General features: G+C 47.7%; 1 protein-coding gene across 1 annotated transcript in view; it reads left to right on the forward strand.

Annotated features, from left to right (window-relative positions):
- The window catches only part of LOC149434512 (uncharacterized), a gene marked incomplete at its 3' end in the record, with an annotated part of 99,967 nt that extends 84,839 nt beyond the window's left edge, over positions 1-15,128 (forward strand). Inside the window, exons 14-15 of the mRNA XM_089663695.1 lie at positions 6,558-6,607; positions 15,011-15,128. Of these exons, the coding sequence (XP_089519821.1) occupies positions 6,558-6,607; positions 15,011-15,128 (168 nt within the window). The remainder of the gene's footprint in view (positions 1-6,557; positions 6,608-15,010) is intronic.
- Between the last annotated feature and the right edge of the window lie 660 nt (positions 15,129-15,788).

Genomic DNA, 15,788 nt, shown 5'->3' on the forward strand with positions numbered 1-15,788 from the left:
ACATGCCCGTTAAACGAAATGGGGAAGAACCATCAAAATCGGTCCCTGACCCTCTCCAAAAAACGCAGCGGGTGAAAACACGGAGATGTGAACCGGTCCCATAGGAAATCATGGTAAATGGACTGTACTGCGTTTCTGCAAAACGCTGCGGAAACCGCTTAGGTGTGAACCCGGAGTAAAGGGCTGCTGCACGCGTTGCTTGGTGTTCAGCCTCGTGCACGCTGGACGTTTTTAGCGCTGATGTTGGGGTCATTTGGCTTCAGGGACGGACTGACCATTTGAAAACTCGGGCCCTGCCCGAGGGCTTGGGGTCAGTAGGGGGCCCCATGAGATGCTCCTGGTACCTTTTCATAGGCTTTTTTGAGTTTGGGCAAGGACACGGGGGCCCCATGATCCCCTATTGCCCGGGGGCCCCATGAGTTGTCCACCCCTGTCTGGCTTTTTTTTTTTTTCTTGCCTCTAAGCGCCCCTCCATGTCATCCTATGTGCACACATAAGTGTTTAGAGCCAGAATAAGCCCCTCTGCCAGCGTGTCCAGGAGCAGAAGGGTTTTAGTAGAGAAATTTCTTGCCGTGTGCGTCCAGTGCTTGAGCATTAATTCATAAATTTATATTCTGGCCAATGAAATGAATTCGCTCCCAAGCGCTCGGCGTGCCCAAACGTGTTTACAAGCGTCAAGCATTTTTTATTGCCAAAATGCTGCTTCCAGAAGGAAAGATATGCAGGAGGGATGGCCAGTGTCCAGTGTGCATGCATGAAGCCTACAAATGCCCAATTATTTTCAGTTACCCGCTTGGGTGTGAGGGGGGAGGGAGTACCTTGCGCCAGTGATGTCACTGACCACATACAGTGAAGGAAATGTGTATTTGCATTTGAGTTAGGGACCTTAGATTGTACCCTCCTCAGGGGCGGAGACTGATGGGAATGTACAATACAGTGAAGGAAATGCGTATTTGCTCCCCGGCTGATGCTGAATGTTCGCCCCTCACACAGAAATGATCGGTCTAACAATGGAATGTTCGCCCCTCACACAGAAATGATCGGTCTAACAATGGAATGTTCGCTCCTCACACAGAAATGATCGGTCTAACAATGGAATGTTCGCCCCTCACACAGAAACGATCGGTCTAACAATGGAATGTTCGCCCCTCACACAGAAACGATCGGTCTAACAATGGAATGTTTGCCCCTCACACAGAAACGATCGGTCTAACAATGGAATGTTCGCCCCTCACACAGAAACGATCGGTCTAACAATGGAATGTTCGTCCCTCACACAGAAATGATCGGTCTAACAATGGAATGTTCGCCCCTCACACAGAAATGATCGGTCTAACAATGGAATGTTCGGTGTAACACTGAGAGACAGAATACAACAACAAATTCAGCAGAAATGCGTCTAACAAATGATGACGGATCTGCATGTTCATGAGGGAAAGAAGGATTTGATCCCCTATCATTCAGCAGGATTTCTGGCTCCCAGGTGTCTCTCATACAGGTAACAAGCTGAGATTAGAAGCAGTCTCTTAAAGGGAGTGCTGCTAATCTCATTGTGTTACCTGTATAACAGACACCTGTCCACAGGAGCAATCAAACCATCAGATTCCAAACTCTCCACCATGGCAAAGACCAAAGAGCTGTCCAAGGATGTCAGGAACAAGATGGTAGACCTACACAAGGCTGGACTGGGCTACCAAACTATGGCCAAGCAGCTTGGTGAGAAGGTGACAACAGTTGGTGCAATCATTCACAAATAGAAGAAACACAAAACACGTGTCAGTCTCCCTAGGTCTGGTGCACCATGCAAGATCTCACCTCGTGGAGTGTCAATGATCATGAGAACAGTGAGGAATCATCCCAGAACTACACGTGAGGATCTTGTCAATGATCTCCAGGCAGCTGGGACCACAGTCACCAAGAAAACAATTGGTAACACACTACGCCGACAAGGACTGACATCCTGCAGTGCCCGCAAGGTCCCTCTGCTCAAGAAAGCCCATGTCCAGGCCCGTCTGAAGTCTGCCACTGAACATCTGAATGATGCAGAGGAGGACTGGTGGGAAGTGTTGTGGTCAGATGAGACCAAAATCCAGCACTTTGGCATCAACTCAACTCGTCGTGTTTGGAGGAGGAGGAATGCTGCCTATGACCCCAAGAACACCTTCCCAACTGTGAAACATGGTGGTGGAAACATTCTGCTTTGGGGGTGTTTTTCTGCTAAGGGGACAGGACAACTGCACCGCATCAAAGGGACGATGGACGGGGCAATGTACCATCAAATCTTGGGTGAGAACCTTCTTCCCTCAGCCAGGGCATTGAAAATGGGTGGTGGATGGGTGTTCCAGCATGACAATGACCCAAAACACACGGCCAAGGCAACAAAGGAGCGGCTCAAGAAGAAGCACATTAAGGTCCTGGAGTGGCCTAGCCAGTCTCCAGACCTTCATCTGATTGAAAATCTGTGGAGGGAGCTGAAAGTTCGAGTTGTCAAACGTCAGCCACCAAACCTTAATGACTTGGAGAGGATCTGCCAAGAGGAGTGGGCCAAAATCCCTCCTGAGAAGTGTGCGAACCTGGGGGCCAACTCCAGGAAACGTCTGACCTCTGTGATGGCCAACAAGGGATTGGCCACCAAGTACTAAGTCATGTTTTGTGATGGGGATCAAATCCTTCTTTCCCTCATGAACATGCAGATCAGTCATCATTTGTTAGACACATTTCTGCTGAATTTGTTGTTGTATTCTGTCTCTCAGTGTTACACCGAACATTCCATTGTTAGACCGATCATTTCTGTGTGAGGGGCGAACATTCCATTGTTAGACCGATCATTTCTGTGTGAGGGGCGAACATTCCATTGTTAGACCGATCATTTCTGTGTGAGGGGCGAACATTCCGTTGTTAGACCGATCATTTCTGTGTGAGGGGCGAACATTCCATTGTTAGACCGATCATTTCTGTGTGAGGGGCGAACATTCCATTGTTAGACCGATCATTTCTGTGTGAGGGGCGAACATTCAGCATCAGCCGGGGAGCAAATACGCATTTCCTGCACTGTATAGTCATGTTGCCTGAAAGCAGCAATTTCTGTACTGATTCCGCTTCCTGAAGCTCCTCCTCACAAAAGGGAGGCTCTGGGAGATGTGTGACACAGTGGTGCCTACTAACAGGACGTAGAAAATACGTGTCACAGAATTCCAGGAAGGAGATGTGTGGGATTTCTCAAATTCTAGATGGTTGAGATTAATAGGAGGTGGCGAGAAATAATTGGAACACAATGTGGAAATGAAGACAGGATTTTTCATTTTGCCCGTAGATATGCTTTAAAGCAGGGGTCTCCAAACGTTCTAAACAAGGGGGCCGGCTTAGTATCTTTCAGACTTTAGGGAGGCCGGAGTGGCCAGTGGGAGTAAAAAAAAAAATTACATAGTGCTTGTAGTCAGTGGATGGAGGAATAGTGCCCCATCATTGGTGTCAGTGGGAGGAATAGTGCCCCATCATTGGTGTCAGTGGGAGGAATAGTGCCCCATCATTGGTGTCAGTGGGAAGAATAGTGCCCCATCATTGGTATCAGTGGGAGGAATAGTGCCCCATCATTGGTGTCAGTGGGAGGAATAGTGCCCCATCATTGGTGTCAGTGGAGGAATAGTGCCCCATCATTGGTGTCAGTGGGAGGAATAGTGCCCCATCATTGGCATCAGTGGGAGGAATAGTGCCCCATCATTGGTGTCAGTGGGAGGAATAGTGTCCCATCATTGGTGTCAGTGAGAGGAATAGTGCCCCATCATTGGCATCAGTGGGAGGAATAGTGCCCCATCATTGGTGTCAGTGGGAGGAATAGTGTCCCATTATTGGTGTCAGTGAGAGGAATAGTGTCCCATCATTGGTGTCAGTGGGAGGAATAGTCCCCCATCATTGGTGTCAGTGGGAGGAATAGTGTCCCTTCATTGGTGTCAGTGGGAGGAATAGTGACCCATCATTGGTGTCAGTGGGAGGAATAGTGCCCCAACATTGGCATCAGTGGGAGGAATACTGCCCCATCACTGGTGTCAATGGGAAGAATAGTGCCCCATCATTGGCGACAGTGGGAGGAATAGTGCCCCATCATTGGTGTCAGTGGGAGGAATAGTGCCCCATCATTGGTGTCAGTGGGAGGAATAGTGCCCCCTCATTGGTGTCAGTGGGAGGAATAGTGTCCCATCATTGGTGTCAGTGAGAGGAATAGTGCCCCATCATTGGCATCAGTGGGAGGAATAGTGCCCCATCATTGGCGTCAGTGGGAGGAATAGTGCCCCATCATTGGTGTCAGTGGGAGGAATAGTGCCCCATCATTGGCATCAGTGGGAGGAATAGTGCCCCATCATTGGTGTCAGTGGGAGGAATAGTGCCCCATCATTGGCGTCAGTGGGAGGAATAGTGTCCCATCATTGGTGTCAGTGAGAGGAATAGTGCCCCATCATTGGCATCAGTGGGAGGAATAGTGTCCCTTCATTGGTGTCAGTGGGAGGAATAGTGCCCCATCATTGGCGTCAGTGGGAGGAATAGTGCCCCATCATTGGCATCAGTGGGAGGAATAGTGCCCCATCATTGGTGTCAGTGGGAGGAATAGTGCCCCATCATTGGTGTCAGTGGGAAGAATAGTGCCCCATCATTGGTATCAGTGGGAGGAATAGTGCCCCATCATTGGTGTCAGTGGGAGGAATAGTGCCCCATCATTGGTATCAGTGGGAGGAATAGTGCCCCATCATTGGCATCAGTGGGAGGAATAGTGCCCCATCATTGGTGTCAGTGGGAGGAATAGTGCCCCATCATTGGTGTCAGTGGGAGGAATAGTGTCCCATCATTGGTGTCAGTGGGAGGAATAGTGCCCCATCATTGGTGTCAGTGGGAGGAATAGTGTCCCATCATTGGTGTCAGTGGGAGGAATAGTGCCCCATCATTGGCATCAGTGGGAGGAATAGTGTCCCTTCATTGGTGTCAGTGGGAGGAATAGTGTCCCATCATTGGTGTCAGTGAGAGGAATAGTGCCCCATCATTGGCATCAGTGGGAGGAATAGTGCCCCGTCATTGGTGTCAGTGGGAGGAATAGTGTCCCATCATTGGTGTCAGTGAGAGGAATAGTGTCCCATCATTGGTGTCAGTGAGAGGAATAGTGTCCCATCATTGGTGTCAGTGGGAGGAATAGTCCCCCAACATTGGCATCAGTGGGAGGAATAGTGCCCCATCATTGATGTCAGTGGGAGGAATAGTGCCCCATAGTTGGTGTCAGTGGAAGGAATAGTACTCCGAGAGCTGTATAGAGGCAAGCAAAGGGCCGCAATTTGGAGACCACTGCTTTAAAGTGTTAAAAAAAAACCAGGACCCTACATTACCTATATCTGGTCTCCCCGGACCCCGCATTCACTATGTCCGCTCTCCCCAGACCCCGCATTCACTATATCCGGTCTCCCCGGACCCCGCATTCACTATATCCGCTCTCCCCGGACCCCGCATTCACTATATCCGCTCTCCCCGGACCCCGCATTCACTATATCCGCTCTCCCCGGACCCCGCATTCACTATATCCGCTCTCCCCGGACCCCGCATTCACTATATCCGCTCTCCCCAGACCCCGCATTCACTATATCCGCTCTCCCCGGACCCCGCATTCACTATATCCGCTCTCCCCGGACCCCGCATTCACTATATCCGCTCTCCCCGTACCCCGCATTCACTATATCCGCTCTCCCCGGACCCCGCATTCACTATATCCGCTCTCCCCGGACCCCGCATTCACTATATCCGCTCTCCCCGGACCCCGCATTCACTATATCCGCTCTCCCCGGACCCTGCACTCACTATATCCGCTCTCCCCGGACCCCGCATTCACTATATCCGCTCTCCCCGGACCCCGCATTCACTATATCCGCTCTCCCCGGACCCAGCATTCCGCTCTCCCCGGACCCCGCATGCACTATATCTGCTCTCCCCGGACCCTGCATTCACTATATCCGCTCTCCCCAGACCCCGCATTCACTATATCTGGTCCCCCCACGGTACACAGAACATGGAAATGCAATTATTTTAGTAAATATAAACTGCTAAATCCCTTTTCTCATCAGCAGTATATAGCAGTCTTGTGACTTCTATCAGTGTCCAGCAGAGCACTGGTTAAAGCTTGTAGGAAGAGATTTCATTCTGCTGTAGGAGGATGCAGAACCCCCAATCTCTGTCTGGACAGTGCTGATTGGCCCTGTGCTGATCACATGCAAAAAAAAAACAAAACCACTCAATAGTAATACACACCAAAATGAGCATGTACAGCTTTCCCCCAAGGCTCTGTACTATCAGCAGATGTCCCAGTAGAAGAGGAGGATCAGAGAAGACAGGATCAAACATCCTTTTTACACAATGCGGAGGATTAACCCCTTAGGTTCCACAGTGAGTATAACAAGCATGCTTTCCTGCGTCTACAGACTGATTGCACTGTTGGGGGTTCAGGAACACTTTATGACCGGTAGTTACATATAAATACATTTGTTCTTTCTTTTGTGAATAAAATCTGTTTCTGCCATTCGCAGGCTCTATTGCTGTTCCATGTGGCTACCCAAAGAATTCAAGGTGGAGTCAGGTAAGTCTTTATCTGCGATTTTATGTCCTACGTCCCCTGCACACGATGACTACAGTCTGCGGGGCGATTCACAAATGGAACTTGGCATGTTCATCTTTCCAACAACATTTGTTAAAATATTTTCTCAGCTTTATTTATGCGCACAGTGACAATTCCGCTACATTTAACCGCTTGCCTGCCGCCCTATAGTGGAAATACTGATGCAGGGCTGCACAAAATCACGTAGATATATGCGATTTGCATTTCTGCCCATATGAAAGAAAAATATATTTTAAATACTACAATTTTGGCTGTATTCAATATATTTCAATATATATATATATGTGTATGTATATATTCTATTAAAAAAAAATATATATACAGTTGCAAGAAAAAGTATGTGAACCCCTTGGGATTACGTGGAGTTTTGCATAAATTGGGCATACAATGCGCTCTGAACGTCATCTAAGTCACAACAATAGAAGAACACAGTCTGCTGAACATAATACTACACAAACATTAGATGTTGCCATGGTTTAATTGCACATAACATGTAAACATTCACAGTGCAGGGAGGAAAAAGTATGTGAACCTTTGGCCTTAATAACTGGTTGACCCTCCTTTGGCAGCAATAACCTCAACCAAACGTTTCCTGTAGTTGCAGATCAGACCTGCACAACGATCTGGAGTCATTTTGGAGCACTCCTCTTCACAAAACTGTTTCAGTGTAGCAATATTCTTGGGATGTCTGGTGTGAATCGCTCTCTTAAGGTCATGCCACAGCATTTCAATCGGGTTGAGGTCAGGACTCTGACTGGGCCACTCCAGAAGGCGTATTCTGTGCTGTTGCAGCCATTGTTTTGTTGAATGACTTGTATGCTTTGGGTCATTGTCCTGTTGCATCACCCATCCTCTGCGGAGCTTCAGTTGGCGGACAGATGGTCGTACGTTTTCCTGCAAAATGTCTTGATAAACTCTGGAATTCATTTTCCCATCAATGACAACAATCCGTCCAGGCCCTGAGGCAGCAAAGCAGCCCCAAACCATGATGCTCCCTCCGCCATGTTTCACAGTGGGGATGAGGTTTTGATGTTGGTGTGCTGTGCCTTTTATTCTCCACACATAGTGTTGTGTGTTCTTCCCAAACAACTCAATCTTGGTGTCATCTGTCCACAGTATATTCTGCCAGTAGTGCTGTGGAACATCCAGGTGCTCTTTTGCAAACTTCAAACGTGCTGCAATCTTCTTTTTGGACAGCAATGGCTTCCTCCGTGGTGTCCTCCCATGTACTCCATTCTTGTTTAATGTTTTCCTTATTGTAGATGTGTCAACAAAAATGTTAGCATGTGCCAGAGATTTCTGTAGGTCTTTAGCTGACACTCTAGGATTCTTCTTTACCTCATGCAGCATGCTGCGCTGTGCTCTTGCAGTCATTTTTACAGGATGACCACGCCTAGGGAGAGTAGCAACAGTGCTAAACTTTCTCCATTTGTAGACAGTCTGTCTTACCGTGGACACATGAACATCAAGGCTTTTGGAGATACTTTTGTAACCCTTTCCAGCTTCATGCAAGTCAACAATTCTTGATCGTAGGTCTTCTGAGAGCTCTTTTCTGCGAGGCATGGTTCACATCAGACAGTGCTTTTTGAAACCAGTAAACCCAAACAGGTGTGTGTTTTTTAAGGGCAGGACAGCTGTCAGCAACACATCCAATATCATCACACTGATTGGAGTCAAGGTTGGCTCACTCCTGGCTCCAATTAGCTCTGGGAGAAGTCATTAAGCTAGGGCCTCACATACTTTTTCCTCCCTGCACTGTGAATGTTTACATGTTATGTGCAATTAAACCATGGCAACATCTAATGTTTGTGTAGTATTATGTTCAGCAGACTGTGTTCTTCTATTGTTGTGACTTAAATGACGTTCAGAATTTATGCCCAATTCATGCAAAACTCCACATAATCCCAAGGGGTTCACATACTTTTTCTTGCAACTGTATATATATATACACACTACATGTTGAAACGTGTTTTTATTACAAAGTATATGAAAGATATTTTTACAAATACATTTTAAATATACTGTATTCTTTAAAAATACATTTAATCTACATTTTTGGAATTCATTTACAAATCAATGTAAAAATATATGTTTAAAATGACTTTTTTTATATGTTTAAAAAAAAATCTGAAGAATACATTTAATAAAATATATATTTTTTAACTGCATGCCGCCCAGCCACTGTACATGTACGGCGGCAGGGCGGCACTCAAAGGCAAAACCACGTTTTAAGACGTGTGTTTTGTAAACAAATAGGGGGCGCGCGCAAGGCGCGCCACCGCCCTATTTGTCCCGCGGTTCACTGCCACAGATGTCAGTCGCCGGGTCACAGCCGCTCCTTAGCAGCTATGTCCCAGCGATCGGCGGCAAACAGTGACAGAGAGCACAGCTGCAGTAGCTGTGCTGTCTGTCACTTCCCTGTCAGCTCGAGGATTAGCTGATCGAGAAAGAAGACTTTCTCTTTCTTGATCAGCCTTGTCCCGTCCAGTACACACCCCGCCCCCTAGTAAAACACTCCCCCTCACTCCTATAACCCTTCCCTGCAAAATAAAGTTAACCCCTTCCTCCCCAGTGCCATTAGTACAGTGTCAGTTTTTTTTTTTTTGCACTGATCACTGTATTAGTGTTTTTGGGGATGTCAGTGACTCCAAGTCAGTACCCCCCAATGTCAGAATGTCCCCTGCAGTCCCGCCATAAGTCGCTGGTCGCTGCCATAAGTCCCTGATCACCGCCATAATTCGCTGATCGCCGCCATTATTAGTATAAAAAAAACCCCTAAAAATCCCAGTATCTTTCCCGCCATTTGTAAACGCTATAACTTTCACGTAAACCAATTCATTTACACGTATTGGGGTTTTTTGTAGCAAAGACATGTCGCAGAATGCATTTTGGCAGAAATTTATGACTAAATTTGATTTTTGTATTTTTTTTTTACTGGACATGTTTTATAGCAAAAAGTCCAAGATATTATTTTTTTTCCTCAAAATTTTCAGCCTTTTTTTTTATAGCGCAAAAAATAAAAACCGCACAGGTGATCAAATACCACCAAAAGAAAGCTTAATTTGTGGGGAAAAAAAGATGTAAGTTTCATTTATGTACCGTATTGCATGACCGCGCAATTGTCCGTTAAACTAGCGCAGCGCTGTATAGCAGAAAAATGGCGTAAATTGCTGTATTTATACCATAGTTTGTAGACGCTATAACTTCACACAAAGCAATCAATATACACTTATTGGGATTTTTTTTACCAAAAACATGGAGTAGAATACATTTTGGCTTAAATTTATAACCAACTTTGAGTTTACTATATATTTATTATAGCTGAAAATAAAAAATATTGTTTTTCTTCAAAATTTTTGGCCTTTTTTTGTTTATAGCGTGAAAAATAAAAAGCGCACAGGTGATCAAATTACACCGAAAGAAAGCTCTATTTGTGTGAAAAAAAGGACGTAAATTTTGTTTGGGTGCAGCATTGCATGACCGCGCAATTATCAGTTGAATTAGTGCAGCGCCGAGTAGCAAAAAGAGGCGTGGTCATTAACCATTAGCCGCCCGGCCAATGGCCGTTTGGCGGCTTCAAATGTGTCTCTGCACTCCCGCACATGCGCAGTTTGCGCTAATGCAGAGCGGCGCAGCAGTGCGATCTGTCACCGGCCGTGCGGACCAATCACAGCAGGTCACATGACAGTTGTATACAATGGATGGCTTCATTCATGCCATCCATTGTATACTAGTGTCTAGCTGTGAATGGTCACAGCTAATCACATGCACATGTCATGTGATTAGCTGTGACCAAATCACAGCTAAGCACAAAAAAAAAAAAAAAAAAAAAAAGCTAAATGAATTGATATCATTCAGGTAAATGCTTGCTTATAGCAAAGTAATTCTTTGCTATAAGCAAATTGTGTAAAAAAAAAAAAAAAAAAATACTGATCACTTCCCCAAAGTAGTACAATGTTACTATGGTAACATTGTACTACTTTGGTCATAGTAAAATATGAAAAAAAAATCTTAAAAAAAATAAACAAAAATGTAATAAAAAATTAAATATAATAAAAAAATTTAAAAAATTAAAAAAAAAAATATATATATATTTTTTTCATACTGTCACCAGTCAGTGTCCCTGTTCACCGCCATGCCAGTTATATGATGACGCTGTTGACAGTATGTAAAAAAAAAAATAGTGAAAATAATTTTTTTCATTTTTTCATTTTCCGAAAAATTATGACAAAAAAAATACAACTTCAAAAAACTCGCCATTCCTCTTATGAAGTACGTCGGACTGTCTACTCTGCAAAAAGGGGTCATTTGGGGGATATCTGTACTATCCTGACATTTGGGGGGTATCTGTACCGTCCTGACATTTGGGGGATATCTGTACTGTCCTGACATTTGGGGGGTATCTGTACTGTTCTGACATTTGGGGGATATCTGTACTGTTCTGACATTTGGGGGATATCTGTACCGTCCTGACATTTGGGGGATATCTGTACCGTCCTGACATTTGGGGGATATCTGTACTGTCCTGACATTTGGGGGGTATCTGTACCGTCCTGACATTTGGGGGATATCTGTACTGTCCTGACATTTGGGGGATATCTGTACTGTCCTGACATTTGGGGGGTATCTGTACTGTCCTGACATTTGGGGGATATCTGTCCTGTTCTGGCATTTGGGGGATATCTGTACCGTCCTGACATTTGGGGGATATCTGTACTGTCCTGACATTTGGGGGATATCTGTACTGTTCTGACATTCTTGGACCTCAAGAAATTAGATTGGCTGTCAGTACTTCAGGATTGATCAATATTCAGATCTATCCCATAGTTTGTGAACTCTATAACTTTCCTACAAACTAAATAATACATCCTAATTTGGGTTATTTTCACCAAAGACATGTAGCAGAATACATCTCGCCCTAAATTTATGAAGAACAATTATTTATTTGTAAACTTTTATAACAGAAACAAAGAAAAATGTGTTTTTTTTTCAGAATTTTCTGTCTTTTTTTTGTTAATTTAGCAAAAAATAAAAACCCCAGCGGTGATTAAATACCACCAAAAGAAAGCTCTAGTTGTGTGAAGAAAATGATAAAATTTTAGTTTGGGTACAATGTTGTATGACCGCGCAATTGTCATTCAAAGTGTGAGAGCGCTGAAACCTGAAAAATGGCCTGGGGGGGAAGGGGTAAAATTGCCCGGTATTGAAGCGGTTAAGGGGGGTAAATCCTCTGGAGCTCAAGTGGTTAAATATACTCTTCAGATTTTTTTTTAACATATAAAAAAGTCATTTTAACATATATTTTTACATTGATTTGTAAATGCATTCCACTGATTAGCAAACAGGTAATTTTTCTCCTTCACTGATGGGCACTGATACACAGCACTTTACATATATATTGTACATTCACATCAGTCCCCGCCCCCGAGGAGCGTACAATCTAAGGTCCCTAACTCACATTCATACATACACATATTAGGGACAATTTAGACAGGATCCAATTCACCTACCAGCATGTCTTTGGAGTGTGGGAGGAAACCGGAGTACCCAGAGGAAGCCCACGCAGGCACAGGGAGAACATGCAAACTCCAGGCAGGTGGTGCTGTGGTTGGGATTTGAACCATGACCCGAGTACTGCCAGGTGGAAGGGCTAACCATTGCTGCCCCATTTTTAGTATAGGTATAAGGTGCAGGAACTCCCTCCTTCTGAGTCACTTCTTGTCTCCGCCCCCTACCAGCTCCCCATACTATTACTTACATTCAGTGCTGGAGCTGCCGGAACTGCGTTCCCCCGCATTCCCGCTGACAGAAAGCCCTGCTCTTTAGACTGTTTTCTCTTCTGAACCAATGTTCTTTTATTATGTGACAGGGGGACCCAATTTTGGACTGGGTGGGACTCTGATGGGGGACTAAGGACTCTAATATGAAAGGGAGACTCTGATGTGAAACGGGCTTCTACTGTGACAGGGGTACCCCATTTTAGACTGGGTGGGATTCTGAAAGAGAGACTGAGGACTCTAATATGAAAGGGGAGCTCTGATGTGAAAAGGGGCGTTTACTGTGACAGGGGTACCCCATTTTATGAAATATATGATATGAAATGGAGACTTTGATGTGAAAGGGGTCTTCTACCATGACAGGGGTACCCCATTTTAGACTTGGTGGGACTCTGATAGGGGGACTGAGGACTCTGATATGAAAGGGGGCTTCTGCTGTGACGGGTACCCCATTTTAGCCTAGGTGGGACTCTGAAATGAAGGGGGCAATGATGTAAAAGGACAGCTTCTGCTGTGATGGGGGGACCCCGTTTTGAACTGGGTGGGACTCTGAAATGAAGGGGGCAATGATGTAAAAGGACAGCTCCTGCTGTGACAGGGGGACCCCATTTTAGCCTGGGTGGGACTCTGAAATGAAGGGGGCAATGATGTAAAAGGACAGCTTCTGCTGTGATGGGGGGACCCCATTTTGGACTGGGTGGGCCTCTGAAATGAAGGGGGCAATGATGTAAAAGGACAGCTTCTGCTGTGACAGGGAGGACCCCATTTTGGACTGGATAGGATTCGGAAATTAAGGGGGCAATGATTTAAAAGGACAGATTCTGCTGTGATGGGGGGACCCCATTTTGGACTGGGTGGGACTCTGAAATGAAGGGGGCAATGATGTAAAAGGACAGCTTCTGCTGTGATGGGGTGACCCCAATTTGAATTGGGATACCTCAAGCTATTACATATTTATGAAGGGCGCAGCGACTGGATAAAGGATGAGAAGCGCTGCACTCACACTGATGTGAAAGGGGGCTTCTGCTGTGACGGGGACCCCATTTTAGACTTGGTGGGACTGAGGACTCTGATATGAAAGGGGGCTTCTGCTGAGACGGGGACCCCATTTTAGAATTCGCAAACATCGATCAATAAATGGACGCCCATCGGTGACAATGTGAATTCCCTCCAGCGTTGTCATGAATTGTTACATTGTATCATGTATTACAGATGTCTGTATCTCCTCTGCTCCTCAGCGCCCTCTAGGCACCGCAGCACCCTCTAGGCTCCTCCGCGCCCTCTAGGCTCCTCAGCGCCCTCTAGGCACCTAAGCGCCCTCTAGGCTCCTCAGCGCCCTCTAGGCTCCTCCGCACCCTCTAGGCACCGCAGCGCCCTCTAGGCACCACAGCGCCCTCTAGGCTCCTCAGCGCCCTCTAGGCTCCTCAGCGCCCTCTAGGCTCCTCCGCGCCCTCTAGGCTCCTCAGCGCCCTCTAGGCTCCTCAGCGCCCTCTAGGCACCTCAGCGCCCTCTAGGCTCCTCAGCGCCCTCTAGGCTCCTCCGCGCCCTCTAGGCTCCTCAGCGCCCTCTAGGCTCCTCAGCGCCCTCTAGGCACCTCAGCGCCCTCTAGGCTCCTCAGCGCCCTCTAGGCACCTCAGCGCCCTCTAGGCTCCTCCGCGCCCTCTAGGCTCCTCAGCGCCCTCTAGGCACCTCAGCGCCCTCTAGGCTCCTCCGCGCCCTCTAGGCACCTCAGCGCCCTCTAGGCTCCTCAGCGCCCTCTAGGCTCCTCCGCGCCCTCTAAGCACCTCCGCGCCCTCTAGGCAGCGCAGCGCTCTCTAGGCTCCTCAGCACCCTCTAGGCACCGCAGTGCCCTCTAGGCACCGCAGCGCCCTCTAGGCTCCTCAGCGCCCTCTAGGCTCCTCCGCGCCCTCTAGGCTCCTCAGCGCCCTCTAGGCTCCTCAGCGCCCTCTAGGCACCTCAGCGCCCTCTAGGCTCCTCAGCGCCCTCTAGGCACCTCAGCGCTCCCTCTAGGCTCCTCAGCGCCCTCTAGGCACCTCAGCGCCCTCTAGGCTCCTCCGCGCCCTCTAGGCACCTCAGCGCCCTCTAGGCTCCTCAGCGCCCTCTAGGCTCCTCCGCGCCCTCTAAGCACCGCAGCGCCCTCTAGGCTCCTCAGCACCCTCTAGGCACTGCAGCGCCCTCTAGGCTCTTCCGCGCCCTCTAGGCTCCTCCGCGCCCTCTAGGCAGCGCAGCGCTCTCTAGGCACCGCAGCGCCCTCTAGGCAGCGCAGCGCTCTCTAGGCTCCTCAGCACCCTCTAGGCACCGCAGCGCCCTCTAGGCACCGCAGCGCCCTCTAGGCTCATCCGCGCCCTCTAGGCACCGCAGCGCCCTCTAGGCTCCTCAGCGCCCTCTAGGCTCCGCAGCGCCCTCTAGGCTCATCCGCGCCCTCTAGGCACCGCAGCGCCCTCTAGGCTCCTCAGCGCCCTCTAGGCTCCGCAGCGCCCTCTAGGCACCGCAGCACCCTCTAGGCACCGCAGCACCCTCTAGGCACCACAGCTTTCCCCGTTTCTCTGGATGAATAGTGACGGATTCTGTTGCGACTTTCTTCCAGGTCATCGGGAAGTTCAGTGATTGGACAAGACTGCGAACTCCTGCAAAGTATCCTGCGGGATCAGATCCCCAATGTGACTCGGCTCTCTGACGTCATCCGCTCGCTGCCTCGTCACCTGGTAAATGCAGAGCGAGAAGATCGATCTCCAGGAGGCTGCAAGTGGAATGGCGGCCTGGGGTGTCCCCCCAAGTTTTGGGGAGCGGGGGAAGGGTTAGAACGGGGGTCTCCACACTTTTCATGACTCCGGACAAATATTTCTGAGCCATAAAATGTTTTAGAAATGAATGAATAACATTTACAGGAATGAATTAGATGGGAGCTTTTTTTTGTAATCAACATGATATGAATCAGAACAGCAGAGAAAGTAAAACTGAGTGAAGAAATGCTAAATAATCCTGAGCGCTTCAGAGTCCCCCCCCCCCTTTACATCAGAGTTCCTATCAGGCTACGATGATCTGGACCATGATGTAAGGAGGGACTCTGATAGGGACTCTCATGGTAGGATGTACTCTGATGGGGGCTCTAATGTAAGAGAGGACTCTGTTGAGGACTCTCATTTAAGGGAGGACTCTGATCTGGACCATGATGCAAGGATGGACTCTGATAGGGACTCTCATGTAAGGGTAGACTCTGATGGGGATTCTCAGGTAAGAAGGGACTCTGATGGGGACTCTTATGTAAGGGGTGCTCTTGTGGGGACTCTCATATAAGAGGAGACTCTGATCGGGATCATGATGTAAAGATGGACTTTGATTGCGGACTCTAGTGTAAGGAGGGA

Source organism: Staurois parvus, unplaced genomic scaffold, assembly GCF_062004578.1.
Source record: "Staurois parvus isolate SC_StPar_1 unplaced genomic scaffold, SC_StPar_1.0 ptg001752l, whole genome shotgun sequence".
In the NCBI taxonomy this organism is placed as follows: Eukaryota; Metazoa; Chordata; class Amphibia; order Anura; family Ranidae; genus Staurois; species Staurois parvus.